We start from the raw sequence: 19,810 nt of genomic DNA on the forward strand, positions 1-19,810 counted from the left end.
ATGTGGCATCCACATTCCTGATCCCAGGAGTTGGTACTTCGGTGGGAGACCCATGTACACACAATCGCAGGACTAGTGTGGGATTAGAAGTTAAGTACAAACTGCAGTGGAAGGCAGTGAAGGAGGTCCTTGAGTATGATAGTATCTGTTCAACTCAGGAAAAAAAAAGTGACCTTGGCTCATTTGCATTTACAAAGCATCTAACTAAACAAACCCCTCCAGAGCACAGGGTCTAACACAGTGCCTTGCATGTAGCAAAATACCTTGAAATGGAACAAAGAGATGGATTAGGACTTTGTGAAACAAACCTGAAGACAAGGGAAAGGATCTTTCCAAACTACATTCATGAGCCCCCCTATATTTGATTACATTAAAGTGGACCTCACTTGCCCTCTCCTGCTCTCATCTCCCCCACTGCGTACCCCAGAGAACCCCGAATCTAGCCTCTCCTGTATTTCTGCTCTGTGTCTTAGGCACTCCCATTCAATCCCATGGTTCCAGTTGTTATCTCTCATGTCCCTTCCAAATCCTTACCTCCAACTTGGTTCTGTTAATGCAGTTGAGCATGAAATATCTCAGCCTGGACATTTCACAGCTGTCTCTGTTTCATCACGTCCAACACGGAACTCATCATCTCTTTTACTTTCTCCACCCCTCCTCAAGAACTGCTGGCTCTTTCTGGGTCCATTTCGGAAAATATTATCAGGTTGTTAAATTAAGCAATGTGAGAGTCATCTTTGATTCTTTAGTCCAATCTGTAATCAATTTTCTTAACTCTACCTCCTAAATATAACTCAGTCCTGTCTGTTTATCTCTGCCTTGCTACCACGTGATCCAGGCTTCATCACTTTAGTCTTATAATGACAACGACACACATCTATGTGACCCCCAGCGTCGACTCTCACCACCCCTACCTGAGCACATATTCTCAGATGGAGCCACACTCAAGTAAGTTATCTTTTAAAAAAGTAAACTAGATTGTGTCATTTGTTTCTTAAAACCCATTAATGCTAAACGCAATGTGGTGTCCTCGATTGTATCCTGGAACAGAAAAAGGACCTTAGTGGAAAGCTCATAAAACCTGAAAAAAGCCTGGCGTTTACTTAATAGTAATATACTCACGTTGGTTTCGTATTTTAATAAAAGCACTGTGGTTATATAAGATGTTAATATTAGAAGAAAGTGGGTGAGGAGTACACAAGAACTCTCTGTAGTATCTTTGGAACTTTTCTGTAAATATAAAACTACTCCAAAATTAAGTTTATTTAAAAAAAAATTAGTAGCACCAGACCTCCTTAACATGACCAGCTTTCTCTCTGCAGCCAAACTAAACTTATTATTTAATTCTTTTAGTGAGATAAACCCTTTCCTTGCCAGTATTCACAGTGTCTGGCCCATTAATAAGTGCTTGATAAATATTTGTTGAAAATTAATGAATATTACATAAAAAAATCAAAAGACTGACTATACATTTAGGGATTGATTGATAGATCTTGGGAATTTGTAAGCTACCTGAGTTTTCAGCTGGAGGCAGGACAGCCCAGGCAATATGCCTGTGTGGTCTTTACTTTCCTCAGTTTCTCGTATCTCCCCTCCCTCGTCCCTTCCAGGCTGCTGCCCTTGAAATTCTGCACCAGCCACAGGTGCTTGGAACCCAGGTGCCCATTTATGTTAATGGGAGAAAGAAAAGGGTCTTTCCCCACTTACACTGCCCCTATCCCACCTCCCACAACCCACTTGTGGATCATTTAATGGTGGGTTCTGGAAACAACGCTGCCTCTTTTCAGGTCTAACTGCTAGAGTTATTCCAATGGCAGGAATTTCAAGCCAGGTAAGAGGAGCCATGTCAGGCTGCCAGATGGTGGGGAAGATAGCATGGGTGAGCAGGCCTCAGACTAAAGCACAGAGGAGGGGATCAGGTGTTGTAATCACATTCGAGAAAAGGAGTCAAGTGACCCTCATTACACATTATAGAGCCGTGTTGCAATAATACGCCTTATTATTACTTGGATTTAAATTGGGACAAATCCTTTTCTCTCATGCGTCTTCCTTTCCACCCCGTGCTATATCCTTTCCTCTCTTAAGTCCTCATTCTTAAAATAATGATGATGATAAGAAGTAACTATTGCTAGTTACTTTAGATCATCATTTCATCTAAGGTGCCCCAATCAGAATCTCTCTCCTAGTTTTTCAGATGAGCAAACTCATTCCCAAGGCAGCCGGTAACAGGCAGATTTGCTATTCAAACGTGAGTCTTCCTGGCTCCAAAACTCTTGTCTTGCCCTCCTGCACGTGGCCTAGGGTGATCTGTTCTAAACACCACGCCTCTCAGTGAAGGACACAAACGCGATGGGTCTTGTAGAAAGGGAAAGTGGAGCACTGGAAGTTTAATCGCAGGCAGGCTCCCCAGGAGGAGGGCTAGGAGGCGGGGACTCTGTGACATGCTTCTGTCTTCTCATCGTGTTTTGGTGATGGCAGGAACTTTGTTGCCCAAACTCCATCTGGGAGCAATGTTTTGAATATTCTGCCCCAACCCCATCCACTCCCCAACACCAATTTCTTTTGCGTCTTCCAAAATGATAGACAGAAGAATTTAATACATTTAATGCTTTTCCTTCCATTTACACTATCATAAATTACAAAGTATTGTTCACTTCACAAAATAAAACCATTTCAGATAATTTTTTGACAGTATCAAGAAGTACATAAGCTACAACAAACAAATCTGTACAGTTGGGAGGAACGATAATAGAAGGAACCAAGCAGAACCGTTCTGACCCCCGTGTGCCGATGGAGTCCATCCCCGTAGCCCTTGGGATTTTCCAGGATGTCGGCTGCACCGCCCTCCCCGCCTTCAGCTCACTTATCACACAGTAATGCTCTTCTGGTCACTCCAAAACAAGACTGGTGAGTAATTACATGAATCATCTTAGACAATCAAAGGAAAAGACACTGTAGTTGGATTTAAGAAAAAAAAAGAACAACCTTAGATTTACAGTTTTTGATGTTTTAAATATTTTGCCTATGTTACAAAATATAGGAATCTTGGTGTGAAAAGCTCATGCTGAGATAAATATAACCAATGAGAACTATTGTAATCAAATCATATTGAATTATTATCCATCAGAGCAAATATTTTTTTTATCAAGGAGGAACAAATATTTGTAAAAACCAAACTTATTCATTCTGACTTCAAAAAATAGGCTTGTTTACAAAACAAAAATGAAAAAAAATCAACAATTCTGCAGATTCACTTTTCATAAATACAGAAATGTGGCAAAAGTACAACTTGCCATTAACAGATGAATTCAGAGTGCTTGTCTGAAAAGAAAAGAGGAAAAGTGCTAACTTTCTACGCGGCCCAGACATAACCAGTGTTCCCAAATCAGTTTACGTCAAATGACCACATTCTACATGTTCTGGGATGTACACACAGGATCTGGAAAGACTATGACCAATTCCAAAACGTACTTTGGGATTTCACATAGTTTGTATGGAAAGAAAATTGGTGATGTTTCAGACCATCTTACAATTGCTATAAACATACACCATACGGTAGCAAGATGCCAGTGCTCAACCGCAGAAACTATCAAAAGCAGGGCCACAAATGGGAGGTGAAATTTCATTGCAAAGCACTGATAAGGACAGAGGTATGTCAAGATAATACTGCATTCATGGTAAACTTTTTCAGGGATCACAGCAAGAAGGCAGGACAAGGTACACAGGGTAATAATCAATGCACTGCATTGAGTTCTATATGCTAAAATAAAGTAACATTCTTGCAGCTAAAATAAAGATACATTTTACAATATAAGTTTCATTTAACATTTAACATATAGAATTGTCTTTTCTTTTTTGTAAGTGGAAAATGTGTAACTGTATCAAGTACCTCTATGAATTAAGTTCCCTTTTATTACTGATAAGACTGAAGTTTAAAGGTCTACATTTTGTTTTAATAAGTTAAAGAAAGATTTATTAATCACTCTTCCAGCAAAACAGACAGACATACGAGGCACGGCAAAGACCAGAGGCGAGGGCTTTTTCTCACCCGCATCTCTGCTGTTCTCCCTTCGAGGGGCCAGTGTCTATGAGACACAGCAGCCGACCTGGCAGTCCACTGCGGTCCAGGAAATTCTGTCACTTGTTTGGAAAACAGATCAAGTGTAAGAAATGGTTTTATTTCTTTAGCCTTATCAGCTTTAGATGGGGCTGGGGCCATTCAGTTCATTTCCCTGGTGGCTTAAAACAGAACATCTTCGTTTTCTATTAAAATCTGCACAATCAGCTTTTGGTACCGCATGTCATGGAGGGTGGTGAGGGTGCTGTCCTCAGGGGGCCTCATCAGAGTGGGCCCGAACACGATCCCCAGATTTTCAGCATTCATTAAATTGTCCTTTTCATTCAGAGTCACCCTGCAAGACAAACATACACAGAGACCTTACACGGGCTTGCTGGTGGATTGGTGTACTGATTATGTACCCCAAGAACGTCTCCGGTTTGGGAATTTTCCAAAGAAAACTGAGAATTAGTATTACAGAAAAGTATTTTTTAAAAGGTAATTTTCTGATTTTTTTTTTTTATTAGACTGTTGGCATAGCTTTCAGCCAGGGGACGTGAACTGCTAAGTGAATCTGGTATAGGCAGAGTTTTCAAAATTATAAAATCAATCCTTCTCACTAAATAAATGTGGAACTCTCACTCAGGGAACATCATTGGTTTGAAGGGGCAGTAGATTATTAGGTGGTCCAGAGTGCATTCAGATTTTAGTCTAGGCGTGTATGCAAGTTTTTTTTTTTTTTCCTCCCTCCTGTCGCTTTCTGCTGGTCTGTATGCTGACAAGCCGGGAGGCAGAGGGCAGATTCCCTGTCTGCTGGCAGGGCTAGTGCCCGAGGAGAAAGGTCACGTGGAAGATGGGGCTGCTACGAGTTTAGGAATAGCCAAGCCATCATCACGGGACTGGGGAATAGCTGGAATGTGGCCAAAGGGGAAAGCAGTTGACATTACTTCTAGTTCCCACGGGATGAGGTCTGGAGCAGTAATTATTGTTGGAATTCAAAAATCATCATTTCAACATCCAGATAAGAACTGCAAAGCCTTTAAGAATGAACTTCAAAGTTGGCTTAATACCTTTCTAGTAGAATAAAAAGATAATCTCCCAGATTCTTGCTTGAAGGAATTTAGGTTCTAGGATGTTCAAAACAGATCTAAAAGGGAGTACCTTCTCCAAAGAAGAACAAAATAGGACTAACATATGTTTAGGTTTTGCACAGGAGATCATCCCTTCGTGTCTATTCTCTCGAAGCTAATTAAGACTAGCCATTTAGCATTATTGCAGGAAGGTCAGCTCAACTTGCATGATTTTCATGTTGCAAAGCTAAGAGGGAGGTAGAAAGAGGACATTCTTTGCTATCAAACTGGTCACAACCTCTCATTAAGTCAGGCACCACACCTGACCAACTAAGATGGTGAGCAAGCCCTCCATAATAAAAATACTAAGTAATCGGCATTTAAGATTCAACTGGGACATGTTAGCATTTTGCCTGAAAACGTTACTTTGCCTTCCAAAGTATAACAATTGGACACCAAAAGAAATAAAGCTAATTAAAAGCTGGGCTAACATTTAAGTCTATTTTTTAATCCAAAAATTACTGTACTCTGAAATTCAATAAGTTAAAATGGGAACCTTCTGAGCTAAATGTTACATCTCTGATTACCTTGAATAAGCAACAGTATTTATATGTTTTATAAGGTTTCTACCTTATAAAAAAATAAAAACCTCAATGCCTTGGTGTTTCTGCAGTATTCTCAACCTGCTTTCTTTCACTTACTGAATGGATCTGTAAATTGGTCAGTACAGAAAATTTTTGGTTTATTTTATCTAAGAATGGACTGTTGCCATATATCTTCCAAAAACACAGACGAAGGCACACAGAAGTGCCTCGATGCCTCCAACATCTCAAAGACCAACTCATGGACCTCATTATACAAGTATGGGGAAGGAAAGAGATCCGTGGTTTAAGGAAAAGAGTCTGGAACCAGAGGCTCCAGTATTGTGTAAACACCCACCTCCATCAGTCTCACATGCTCTCACACAGACAGCCCGGTGTGCAGCCCTCTGTGGCAGGCACCCTCTGAGATGGCCCCCAGTGATCCTGGAATTCATACCCTTTTGTGATCCTTTCTCCTAGAGCATGGGCTGGACCTAGTGACTTGCTGCTAACAAACAGAGTACAGCAAAAGCGATGGGATGTCACTTCTGAGGTTAGGTTACAGGAGGACTGTCTTTCACCGTGGGTGTTCTTGCTTGCTCGCTATAAGGGAAGCCAACTGCTACCTGGGGAGCTGCCCATGGGGAGGCTCATATGGCAGGGAACTGAGGGTGGCCTCCAGAAACAGTCAGCAAGAGAGTGCGGCCTCCAGTCCAATAGCCTGCGAGGAACTGAATCCTGCCAGAACCATGAGTGTGGGCTTGGAAGTGGATGCTCCCTCACTCGAACCTTCAGATAAGACTGTATCCCGGCCCTCAGTTTGACAGCAACCTCCTTATAAACCTTGGCCCGGAGGCACCCAACAAACCCACATCTGGATTCCTGATCACAAAGACTGTGTAATAATAAATGTCTGTTGTTTTTAGCTACTAAGTTTTGGGGCAATTTGTTACTCAGTGATAGATAACTAATACATCAGGTAAAACAAGAGATCAGGGTGGGGATGGGGGAGTCTGGGACTGGTGTGACAGGAGGAGGAAGAACAGAACACAGAGTACAAGGCTTGTGTGCGAGGAAGATGCAGATATAAAGGCAGTGTAGACCAATAGTTAAGATAGAATATGGGTTCTGGGTCAGACTGGATTTCAATTCCTGCTTTACTTCACCTCTTTGCATCAGTTACTTAACTTCTATAAGCTTCAGCAATATTATCTGTAACATGAGGCCCCTAAGAGTACCTCATAGAGATAACACACCTCAAGTGCGTGGAGGAGTCCCTGCCACAAAGTGAGTGTGCTAGCAGTTATAAACGGGGCTGGCCTGGAGAAGGCAGCCTAGTTCACTCTAAAGGGGGATGTATCCACTTGGTGGGTTGGAGAGGAAGTTTGTGAACTCTTCCTAATGTACTCACTGCCCCGGGGCAGATAGGGTGTGCCGAGGCGGTGCCCAGGCGGTGCCAGAGGAGGTGTCAGCTTACTTCTTGAGGTGGATCATCAGGTATCGGAGGGTCTCATAGTGCGCAGGAGGCAGCAGCATCAGCACTTCGTGGACTGCTTCCAGCCTCTCATCTGCATTGGAGATTTCTGTGAAGATCACAGAGAGTGAATATTAGTGCAGTGCTGAGACATTCAAGTTTTCAGAGAAGTAACAAGAAGTTTGGTCTGTTCTAGCTACAGGTGAAGGGGAAGTCTAATAAGTTCATGCAATTTTGGGTAATATTTCACTTCAAGTAATCGATTTGTTTGTGTCTTGCCTTATTCCAGAAAGGGTTTGAGGCTGGAACCACAGGCATGTTGAATGCCCACTGGCTGCAGCAGGAGGCTGCACATGGTCCCTGCCTTCCAGGAATCTGCAGTCCCACACATGCTTACTGGAGGCATGTGCACGGACTTGTGCTTTGCCCATCTTCTGAATGCTGGGTTTGCTAGAAATGTCACTATCACCAGCTTTAACTTAAACTGGACTATACTTGGCAGCATCCTCTTGAAGTTGTCTAATAAGTCTTTCCCTGGCAGGTTTTCCTAACTGAATACACTTTACAATGCAAAGGCACTGCAGGTGAGCCAGCCAACTTGGTCTGCAGTGATGGCACTTTTCACCCAAATGTCGGCATGGGTGACCCCAGAGTGCCGTCCAGGTTAGGAAGTAGATACTAGGCACATTAACAATGGGAGGAAGCACGCCTGCTTCTGCTTTCCAGGACTCTGATAGGTATTGGCAGCTGCTCAAAGAAAGCTCTCCTAGTCACTCTCTCTGGGGCAGAGGGTACCCTGCTGCCAGAACTTTCTCCCCCAAGATCACCAGGACCCAGGAAAGACTGCTCTCACCAGGGAGGAGGGCTGCAGCTCATCTGGAAGGTGTATCTTGTGCTAATCCCATCTGGCCCACATCTCTCCCCGTCAGGCATCTCATTACTATATTTAGCAACACATACCTTTAAAGATTATATTTTTTTATAAAAACTTCCTCAAAGTGTGCTTGACCTCACTAGATGCATTCTAGCATCTGAATCTCCATTCTTCACTATGTTGCCGGACAAAGTGTAGTGCAGCTCAGCCCCACCACCCCCTCCACCCCGCCATACACTGTGGTCCTCTCTCCTGACCTCAGTGACCCAAGTGCCAAACCCTGAATGAGCAACTGAGGGCTGATGGAAAACCGACGCTGATGTTCCATTCCTGGATCTGTGAGCTCAGCTCTGTAAGCCTCAGCTTTCCTTCTCTGTAAAATGGGACTAGAGTATTTGCCTCATCAGGTAGATGAGAAGATTAAACTAGGAGATAGTGAGAATTCCAATTCTAGTACTTGACACAATATATTCTTGGCATACTACTAATTTTGAACAGCATCAATGTGTAAAATTTGGGGTATGACTTCAATTCATCAGCAATGGGATTCTGCCTAATAGATGAAAGAATGAATCTATACAGTCCCCATTGAAGAACATCTGATTGTTTACTACAGAAGCATTCTGCTTCCAGCACATAACCGAGTAGGCCTGACTGTGCTGGTTCCCAGCAAAGGAGGAATGATGGGGAGAGACAGAGCTGCCTGGCATCCAGCTTCAGATGAGTAGAGCTGGCTTAACGCTGGTTCAACTCTGCTGGTGAACGATGCCTGGTTTTCTATGAACTGTACCATTGTGCCCTCACTTGGCAAAGCAGGTCCTCATGCAATAACTTCATCAGGTCTGAGTTTTAATTTTCTTGCAGTCAAAAGCATTGCACTTAAAAATTTGGTGCCAGTAAAAAATTAGTTCTCAATACTTACTTGCTGCTTCTATAAATTTGGAATAGGTATCATAGGTGATGACGGGAATGGGTAAGTCTCTGAAATACAGTTTAAGGGCTCCAGTGATGATGTTTATGTCTGGATAGATGTTGGCAGATATATCTGCCTTTTCACCATCTGAAAAACAATCATTGATCCAGTTCCTAATTAGGACCTTATTTCACCGAGTTAAAGCATGCCCAGAAAGAAAAAAAGATCCAACAATGAATGCTCCCTTACAAGTCTCAGCTGACTACTTTGGCTTCTAGTAACACCGAGATGCAGGAAGGAACAAAAAGAAGTTTGGTAAGAGGGATTTTGGGTCTGAGGGTAAGTGCAGCCAAAAGGGTGGTAAAATAGACTTAAAATAGTTCTTTGGGTCCCAGCCCCTGGTAATTTGCTAAACAGAAATCTAGCACAGTAATTTATATTCTAGACACAAAGGTTCATAATGGAGTAACAATCTATTCTGAAATAAAAATCAAGAAGCTTTTAGAGAGTATTCTTTGGACTTGGATTTGAAGATCGCATACATCCAATAATGGCTGAATATCTCTAGTTTCAATTGTCTCTTTCAGGCTTGTAGATGTTTCTTTTAACTTGGTTATTCTTCCCCCAGTCCTTAGGAATTTAATCTGGGAAACTTTAACCTTCCATCATGTATAGATAATATTGTATTTCTTACTATTTTTTTACAATCATTCTGAAGACATTTTTGACTTTTGTTTTACTATTTGTAAATATCAGTCCAATTTAATTGGTCACAGTCTATAAAATTTTTTGGATAAAAATATGTTTCAATCATATAGGGGCTGTTAGCATTTTCTTTTATATGAAGAGCTGAAGCAAATTTGGTTCTGAGGATGTAAAAAGCTGCTAATGTACCGAAAACAGTAAGAGTATGGCAGATATGCCATATGATCCTGTTATTTACGTATTTAATAAACATTTATTGGGAATTTATCATGTGCCAGGCACTGTTAAGCCCTAGTAGATCGCAGAAGAAAAGACATACAGTTGTCCCTCAGTATCCATGGAGGACTGGTTCCAGGAACCCCCCATCACTTGGATACCAAAATCCACAAATGCTCAAGTCCCTTACATAAAATGGCTTAGTATTTGTATGTAACCTATGCACATCCTCCCATACACTTTAAATCATCTCTAGATTACTTATACTACTTAATATAGTGTAAATGATAGGGAGATAATGGTAATACAATGTAAATGCTATGTAAACAGCTGCCAGTATGTGACAAATTCAAGTTTTGCTTTTTGTAACTTTCTGGAATTTAAAAAAAATTTTTGATGCATGATTGGTTGACTTTAAGGACGTGGAACCCACAGATACAGAGGGTCAACTGTACTCCCTTCAGATAACTCTAGTCCGATTGGGAGTCAGGCATGCAACTCAACAATGACTAGACAATGAGAAGATTGCTACGTGGAAGGACAGAGGAAAAGGAAATGGAAGTCTTAGGTCAGCTTGGAGTGGTCGGGGAGGATTCATGAAAGAGGTGCTTTCCAGGCAGAGATGTGAACACATTCAAGATAGACAGAGCAACGTGAGCCCAGGTCCTTGTTCATAAAAAGATGTAGGGAGTATTTCAACATTGCTGAGGTATAAAGTATGCAGAGAGGAGGAACTGACCACGAGCCTGAACAGACAGGGCAGCTAAATCGCAGAGACCTCATCTACTGCTCTACAGAGCGGTGGGTCTGTCTGTCTAGTAGGCTGCAGGCTTTATCTCCTGACTGGCTGTACCAGAGTTATTTGGATTTTTCAACAGAGGTACAGATTCTTGAGCTCACCCAGCTTCCTGAATGAGTCCCCAGGATAGGCCCTGGTGATCTGTATTTTTAACAAGTTCCCAAGTTGGCTCATGGTATCTGGCCTAAGAGAGAACATGGCCTAGAGGACACATGGCACAGGCATAAAGAACAAAAGGAGTTACATCCTTGTGCGGGGGGTCCCCCTCATCCCTATGCTCTCTTCTTTGGAGCTTTGGGAGAAGAGTCAGTGGGATCCTGAGATGGAGGCTGAAGGTACCCGGGTGCCACGTGGACTGACCATAAATAAATGTTGGGCAACCAAGTCAAGAATCTTAATGGCACCAAATGCTGTTTGATCATTTAAGTAGTATTTTAAATTCACTTCCCCATATTGTCAATTGTCCATGACTTTTAAAGAAACACCTTCCCCAGAGGAGCAGAGAACTATGATACTTGTAAACCATTACTCCTTGGCTTCCTAAAGAACAGCCCTCAGTAGCTCTAAAACCCCACTCCCACTATGAATAAAATCTGGTTCCAAAAGACAGGGTGCTAAGGATAAGTCATTTGGCACTTAAGAAAGTGCAAACCTACCTCTGTCAAATGCCATTTTAACATCTTCAATGTGTTCAGTGAACCCAGAGACTCTATAAAGGCCTTCTGACTTTAATCCTGTTAAAAAAGAAAGAGACAGATAAATTTTAACTTTTACTTCCCGAAACATCTAAGAAAGAATCTAATTTCCTATCTACACTGTGTGCTATCAGGAAATGAGCAAATATAGCCAGTGCTCATATATATTACACACTGTCACGTCAGAACTTGAACTTGTCCATCTCAGTTTCCATGCAAGTCTGTCTTCATTGGCTTGTGTGGCAGTGGGGACCTCAGCGATCTGCTCTTCTTTCTGCCTGGCTTTGCGAAGTGAACCCATGTTTAAGATTCTCATCAACCATGGTCTCCTGCTTTCTTTGTTCATCTGACTGCTGGATGCAGTTTCAGTGTTTCAGGCAGCCACCTGCTTTCTCTCCAGCATCATCTTAATCCCTGTGCCATACCACACGTAGCACTGTGCTAGGTGCACACCCACGTATGCGTGTGTGGTACATATTCTCCTGATTTTATTGGAACTGTCCAAATTCTATAGCCTTTTCTGTTTAATCATAAACATGACAATATGTTAAACGTTTAACTAAATCTGATTGACTTAATGGTTACACGGTCAAATAAATGATCGTACAAACAGATGCAGGAAAATAAAATTCAAATAAATGATTCTGGAAACTTGATCACTGTATATGTAGGCTAACAAAAAGATGTGGGTTCTGCTCCTAAATCTTATACTGATTTGTTAAGATACGTCTTAAGGCTGAGCCCAGTCCCCAACATATCAGAAGGGATAGAGGACAAGATTCCAGACCTTGTATGTCAAAAACTAGCTGCTTGCAAACTACAGCTGCAGTAATAATAAATGAGCAAGTAACTAGCTTCCACTGCCGCCGCAGGACGCGCTGTCAAACCCTTGACAACTAACATACACTCCCGTTTTTCACGTGTACTAGCTGCCTTACATGAGGGGTGGCATCGGGTCTGTATCCGAGACAAATGCACGGCGTAAATACTGCTCCTCCTGTCTCCTGTGACCATCAGAGACATTCTTAACTGACCTCTCCCACCGAGCCTCACTCAGCTTCAGCATTCATCTCAACAGAGTTGTCTATTACTCTTACAGCTGTCATTACTGATCAGCTGAGTTGGCGCACAGAGTGAGGCCTGGTGTCATCCTGTTCTAGTTGGTGGTGCCTGTAAGCCTGCCTCAGTCCAGCTGTAACCTGCACCGCAGCAGGGGCGAGGACACCGTGGCACCCGGGGGCACGGCGCAGTGAACACTAACCCTGCCTTCTGATAGAAGAGGCTATGGAGAAGGTCTTACTGAGGAGCTGCCTTTGAAGGCGGTCATGAAGGATGGAATGAAGTTTGCCAGAGTTAGCAGAGGCTTCTAGCTTCTCTTCCAACATTAGTTCTCCCCTTCCCCTGTTATGATGAAACCTCTGGTTTTTGAACAACATCCATTGCAGAAGCTATTAAATTCTGTCCAACGTAAAGAGAGTGGAAGTGCCTAGGTCATGGACTTGGAGAGAAAGAGCGTGCCCTTTTGTTCTTGGTTGGAATGCAGATAAGATGGTGATAACCATCTGGGATCGTGCAGATGAGGTAGCACTCAAGGACGAGGATGACAGAGCAACAAGCAGCAGGGCCTGGGTTTCTGCCCCTGGGGAGCTGCTCCACTGGCCCTGGACTGCTGCTGAAAAGAGAGGTTTCTATCTTGCTGAAGACAATACTATTTGGGGTCTCTGTGACAGCACTGGAACATGTAGGTTAAGTACATTGGTCAAACACACAGATTTGGAGGTGGAGTTAGGGGAGCTGGTCATTCCAAGAAAAAATAAACAAACAAATTACAGAATTGAGCCTGATATGTTGAGCCCTGCACATACTCATTTATATAGATCAACTCATTTTAAGCCTCACGACCACCTTATGAGGTACAACGGATTCTATTCACTTTAAAGATGAAGAAATAGATATGGAAGAAATGGAGTAAGTAACTTGCTCAAGGCCATACTATAGCTAGTATGAGAAAGGGCTGGGAATCTAATTTCAAGTTCATGATCTTTTCACTCTACCACATTATGCAGAAACAAGTGGACATATAAGAGCAACTGGAGAACAATAAGGAATTTGCTATGGGTGGAAGATGGGATAAGATATTGGCAGTGGTGGCAATGAAGCTGGGAATGGACGTGTCACATGGATTTCTTCCAGCCCATTCTCTGGTTCTGCTCACATGCACAGACCCCTAATGCCTGGAGCTCCAATCCCTTCTCTGTGACTCTCGTGGCATAAATTCCTAACTTGCGCTATTCTAGCTCTTGTCCTAGGCATGTTTAGTGCTGTGCTCCCTGTGGACACATCAGACATCAGACATGGTAGTAACTTTCCTGAACTTTTAGTAGTCTGTGATGAGGATCACTACGGGATGCTCCCAGCTTCTCCAGAGAAGCATAAGTCCTGATTGTAGGCTCCGGAGAGGTTGATGATCTGACCCGAAATCGGAGTCCTCTAAACAGCAGGACCCAGGGCCACTCTTCCGGCCACTTATCCAGAGTCAGGGCACCTGACTCTTGCCCAGCTCAGCCCCTGAATCAATATCTTCACCAGACCCCCAAGCACCCATTCAGCTCCAACAGCCACAGCAGTCAAAAGACAGGGAGCATTTCCTATAATCTGAGATTAAAGGAGCGAGTCTTAAGGGAACAGAGTAGCTATAATTTTCATCCTGCATGAAGAGGGAATAATTTCCTATCTCTAAAATGTCTAAGATAATAAGCTATAACATCCTCTTCTGTTTTGTTTTGGAAAGAATGGGATAGTTGGCGAATGCATAAAGACCTGAAGAATGTATTAAGCCAATTTGGACACAATAATGGATACCAACTATAGCAGGGCACATGCATGTCAACAATGGTAAAACCCTTTCCAGTTATCCAAATTACACCCAACAGTCCAAGCTCCTCCCAACCAGACTCTGTCCACCACATCACTGAACATTTTGATACCAAAGAGGGGTCAAAGCAAGCCCAAATAAAGGACAGGTGACTCAAGCAGGATATAAAGAATCTATTCTTTGAAATGTCTCCACCTTCCTTGCCTTCTCAATTTTTCACTGAATAGATCTTCTTAATCTTTTAACTTTCCTCTTTGAAATAAACAGAACCAATCCCAGGAGTGAATTTCTACAGGGTAGAAAATACATGTGTTGGCCAACAATTTCTTTACTTATTTAATAGGAGCACTTTTAAAGACTCGATTTAAAACTCACCTCTGCCATAAACCCTTTCTGAACTATCCTCAAATAAGATTAAAATGTTTTTCCTCTGTGGCTCCATGGTGTTTTGAATACAAGCATTCACAGAATTTACTTATTTGCCCCCGCCCGCAATTCTGCATATTACGGTATGGATTTCTTGAAGGTGAGAACTGTGACTTTTACATCCTCAGTGTCTAACACATAATAAACGCTTAGCAAGTGTGTATTAAATGCATACATGCATGGTTTATGTACGAAACAGAAATTGATGTAGTTGGTTGGATTTAGCATGTGTGTGTGTGTGGTGTATGCCTGTGCCGACCATCTCCCCAACGTCAACAGCAGAGAGTCAATTTAACAATTGTAAGAGAGCCTCCTTGACAACAGTAAAAATAAACAGTAAAAAATAAAATCACTATAATGAGTCTTTTCCAAACCTCTCGCTTCAATTTCCCGAATGCATATGTCCACCACCATAGGTCTCTGAGCGTTGTGAGCCTTCACGAGCGTCGTGAGGTCACAGCAGTACACTTTCTTGATCCTCTTGAGATCAGGTTGGCAGTCGTTGGGAACGTGCTTGGAACACTGCTTGTGCACGTTTAATCCACAGTCTGTAAACAGAGAAGCCACGTTAGCCTTCCCCGGCCCTTTTGTCGAAGCTCAACAGAATTATATGTTACCGAGAATAAAAATGAAACTGCCAGGGTTTGCCGTATCTCTCTGGAACACCCATCCCATTTAGAGGTGATACTGTCCACGAGATGAGTATGAAATCTCTCTTTACTCACTAAGCTTCTCTAATTCTATTTTTTTCAATAAAGCCTTCTTTGCGACTAAACCATGAGGACAGAATATCTCACTGAGATAGTTTAGGTAAAATGAGTCAGGTTGTTTGTACAGGCTTTTTTTTTTTTTTTCCCTTTTGGGACTGGAAACCTTGGGTCCGTATGAGGGCTTTTGGATTTGGATTCCCAGAGCAGGTGAGGGCTCACAAAGGGCACCTAGGACTTCGGCTGCTAGGTTGTCTCCTTAAGCCCGTGACGCTCCTTCTGTGGGAGACACGGTTACTCTCTCTGCAGGAATCTCTAATCTCTGGTCCGAGAGTCCCAAGACCCCTAGCAACTTTCGCTCTCCTGGAGAGATGCTCATCCTTTCCACGCCCGTCCTCCCTGTTGAGCAGTGGGGTAGGCCATTTTCCTTCCTACCTGCCTCATTCTGACACCTGTGAGTGGAAATACTGTCCAACTGGACACTGGTGGGAGTACCTGAGAGTTTACCATTTAGAACAATGCCATGTAATGTGATGATGGGAGTAATTATTTATGAAGCTCATATCAAGATCCAAAGCTGAAAAGGTGCTTTTAAGTTCAATGAACACATTAAAAGCCTTATTAGCAGTTGGTATCCACTGATGGAATTTCTCTAACAATAACAAGGCACAGTCTACATTCTGAAAAATAAAAATTTAATGCTGAAGATATTCAGAGTTGACTTGCTGTCTATTCAAAGTAACTTCCAGAATTGGTTGTTTTTCTAGGTGTAGAGAAGAATAATATTATTTTTATATTTTATATATACACACATATGATAATATTTTTATAGTTTATATACATATTATACACACACACGATAATGAATACTGTAATCAGTTGCTTTACAATAAAAGCAATGTAACCCCACCAAGTGGTTGAGAGGATCTCAACTTTTATAAAATCATCAAAAGACAATTTTCAGAATTTCACTGGCTGAGTTTTCTCTAACTTCCTTCTAAAGACAAAATCAGTTCTAATTATCTTAGCTTTATCAACATGAGAAATTCAACAGCGCTCAAGTAAACTTCAATAACATTTGATCAATCTATTTAGTGAATGTCAATGTCGGTGAACTGAACTAAATAGAATTGGTGGGTATTCTTGTTTGGACCCTTTTTCATAAAATGAGGATAATAATAGCACCTACTCCAAGGGTCATCATGAGGATGAAATAAGTTAGTACATGTAAAGTTTGAAGTGTGGTGAGCACTACGTGAGAGTTAAATAGAAGAAATAGCAAATACAGGGACAGAAAATATAAGGATAACCGCCTAGCTATTCTTATTTCATTAGTAACTTTTACTAACTGTAAATTATTATAAACTTCATTTAAAACATTGTTTAAAAATTGTGGTGAAATATGCATAAAATCCACCATTTTAACCATTTTTAAGTGGCATTAAGTATCTTCATGTTGTGTACAGCCACTATCACCACCCATCTCCAAACCTTTTTTCATCTTCCAAACCTGAAACTCTGTACCTGTTAAACAATAACTCCCTAGACTCTCCTCCCCTTAGCCCCTGGTAAGCACAGTCCACCGTCTGTGGGTATGAATCTGATTACTTTAGACACCTCGTAGAGGTGGAATCACACAGTAGCTGTTTTTTTGTGACTGGCTGATTTCACTTAGCATAATGTCCTTAAGGCTCATTCATCTTGTAGCACATGAAAGAATTTCCTGAGTAACATTCCATTTCAGGCTGAATAATATTCCATTGTATGTACACACCACATTTTGTTTACTGCTTCATCCATTGATGGACCCTTGGGTTGTTTCCACCTTTTGGCTATTGTGAATAATGCTGCTATAAACATGGGTGAATAGATACCTGTTCGATGCCTCCTTTCAGTTCTTTTGGGAATATGCCCAGAAGTGGAGTTGCTGGATTATATGCTAATTCTATTTTTAATTTCCTTATAAACTTCACTTTAAGGTCTGAAGCAACACTGTGTTTATGTACAGTTAAACACTGATATTTTACTAAAATGAATGTTTTATAACAAATATAAAAATATTCAGTGTTTGCAAACAAATGCATTTCTATATGCTATAAATAAAGTCTAGTTAATTTTAAAAGTATGTAAAATATGGAGAGTTGAGAGGCAATGATGGCTCTTCCAAACATTTAATGATCAGTTTTCAGTTTTCCCGCTGCTGAGAGGAAGTATGAGGCTAAACAGCGGTCACTGGAGGAGAGTAACAATATAGCCTTAGAATATGCTTTGTTAAAAAAAAACAAACACAGGAAAAAAAAAAAACAAAACCTTTTATCCCAGAGAAAGTTGCTGTTCACAGCTAACCTGAATCCAAGAGTTTTGTTCTCATAATATTGACTTTGGACCAATTTCCAGCTGAAATTGGATAATAGCAACACTTAAGGATATTTTTGGTAGGTATAATCTGGACAGGTTGAATTAATGACCACTGGGTAATTCAGATATTTTACCACTTTGCTCAGTGGTTGAGCTGTGAGATACTTGGTGACTCTCGGTGACTCTATGGTAATTGGGGGTGTCTGGAGCATCGCTGGAGACACTGCCTCCAAACCTACTGCTTGTCTCATGCATCTGGGATGGAGGCAGGCAGGGTTAACCAACATACACGAGCACACCTGCAACCATCCAGGGATCACCAGCGGTGATCAGGCCTTGCCAGGCAGATAAGGATTTAAGTTCCCGCGATCCTGTGAACCAAAATGGGTACTCTGGGGAAAGAGATCATCTTAGTGTAGTATCATTGGTTTATTTTAAATGCTCATAACAATTGTTTTTTTAAATCATACTCCAGCAAGGAAGTCATCCATCATGCTGTCAGTGGAAACCCAACTAATGTATCACAGGAGACTGTTCTTGCTACATCATAGAATTGCTTGCCCGAAAAAGCATGGCCTGATGAATTAGGAAGCCCAGCTACAAGTTAATTTGGCAATTCTTTGCTGTTTTGCTAGATGTATCTTAATAAGATGTGTTGTGTGCTGTTTGCAATGGGTGTGTGAGTCCAGTTCTAGGTAGAAAAACACCTAGGGTTTCAAAGTGCTTTGAAAATTTGTGATATCAATTCAAGGTGTGTATTTTCACTGCTAATCTGATGGCAGAAAAATCCTGGGCACAGGCTCTGGAGTCAAATCAATATGGCACCACTTACTATGTGGCCAAGGGCAATTATCAATCATAAATAAGCCTCAGTTTCTTCATCTTTTTCATGGGGCAAATAATTGCATCTCCCCAAGGTTTGCTAGTGAGGCAAAAGGGCATGAAGAGATACCAGTGCCTGGTATGTGGTACATGTTCGCCAGTATTATGATTATGATTACTGATTTGCTCACCAGTATTATGATTTGTATGCCCTGCTTTTTTGTAGTAAAACGGGGATGGGAAAGCAACGTGACTTTTCTATCTATGCAATTATGTTGGGATTGATTTATTTGTCTTCTAAGGACAGCTACCGATTCCAGGTGGCAGGTAGGTGCCTAAAAATACATATGTGCTTGGATTTTTTTTCTTTTCTTGCATAAACATGAGATATTCCTTTACATTCTAGCAAACACCCAGAACAGTCTCTCTATTAAGCACAGAGATGCCTGGAATCTTCCAGAAAGGTAGACTTTCGAGCTAATCTGGGCTTACTTCCCAGCTGTAGAGAGATGTCCTCCTGCTCAACATGGTAGCACTTTATGTAAATGGAAAAGGATAAAGGAGGTTCCATGTCTACCTGAGCACCGGACCCCTTGGGCAATGAGCCCCCACATGAAGTTGGCACAGTATTCACACCAGTGCGGGCCTCGGAAAGTGTGGACCTGTGAGCCAAAAAGAAGAAAAACGTCAGAAAATTCAGGTACTTGGAGGCCAGTGGCCTTGGACATGAAACAAATAGATGAAGTCAAGAAACAAAGGCCTGAGTGGGAGTGAGCATCCTTCACTGGGCTTTTTCTTTCCAGTGAGGCTGAGTCGTGAACAGACCTGGAGAAAACAGAGATATGCTCTGAGTTTTGAAAATCCTCCACTGATCCTCCTTGCCCTAAACCAGAGCCAGAAAGGAATGTGGAGAGACAGTAAGATTATAGGGCCTTGCCGTCAGCTAAGGAATGAGACTCTCACTACCTCAGACAAGGTGCTGTGCGGACAAATCCAACACAGCTTGAACTGATTGCTATAACCTTTAGCTCAGCAAGTTCTGGACGGTAGAACTCAGTGACTGTGGCCTTTTGACCAAAGTTGCCCCATCTATAAAATATCCAGATAGGTATAAATAAGATGTGATTATGGGAATAATTAAAAGGTTCTAAGGCATTAAGCCACTTCCACAAAAGGCATTTTAAAAAGTGAGGGAGTTAGCTGAAAATGATGGCTACCAGTAGGGTTTATAGAATTGC

The 19,810-nt window shown here is 41.8% G+C and overlaps 1 protein-coding gene across 3 annotated transcripts in view; it reads right to left on the reverse strand.

Annotated features, from left to right (window-relative positions):
* Positions 1-3,950: 3,950 nt before the first annotated feature.
* Positions 3,951-19,810, reverse strand: part of CHN2 (chimerin 2) — a 311,035-nt gene continuing 295,175 nt past the window's right edge. For all 3 annotated transcript variants that reach the window (XM_072964759.1, XM_072964760.1, XM_006201844.4), the window contains 6 exons: positions 19,150-19,234; positions 15,060-15,233; positions 11,346-11,423; positions 8,979-9,116; positions 7,186-7,291; positions 3,951-4,412 (listed from right to left, as the gene is read on the reverse strand). In XM_072964759.1, the coding sequence (XP_072820860.1) occupies positions 4,241-4,412; positions 7,186-7,291; positions 8,979-9,116; positions 11,346-11,423; positions 15,060-15,233; positions 19,150-19,234 (753 nt within the window). In that variant the 3' untranslated portion in view covers positions 3,951-4,240. The remainder of the gene's footprint in view (positions 4,413-7,185; positions 7,292-8,978; positions 9,117-11,345; positions 11,424-15,059; positions 15,234-19,149; positions 19,235-19,810) is intronic.

Source organism: Vicugna pacos, chromosome 7, assembly GCF_048564905.1.
Source record: "Vicugna pacos chromosome 7, VicPac4, whole genome shotgun sequence".
Lineage (NCBI taxonomy): Eukaryota > Metazoa > Chordata > Mammalia > Artiodactyla > Camelidae > Vicugna > Vicugna pacos.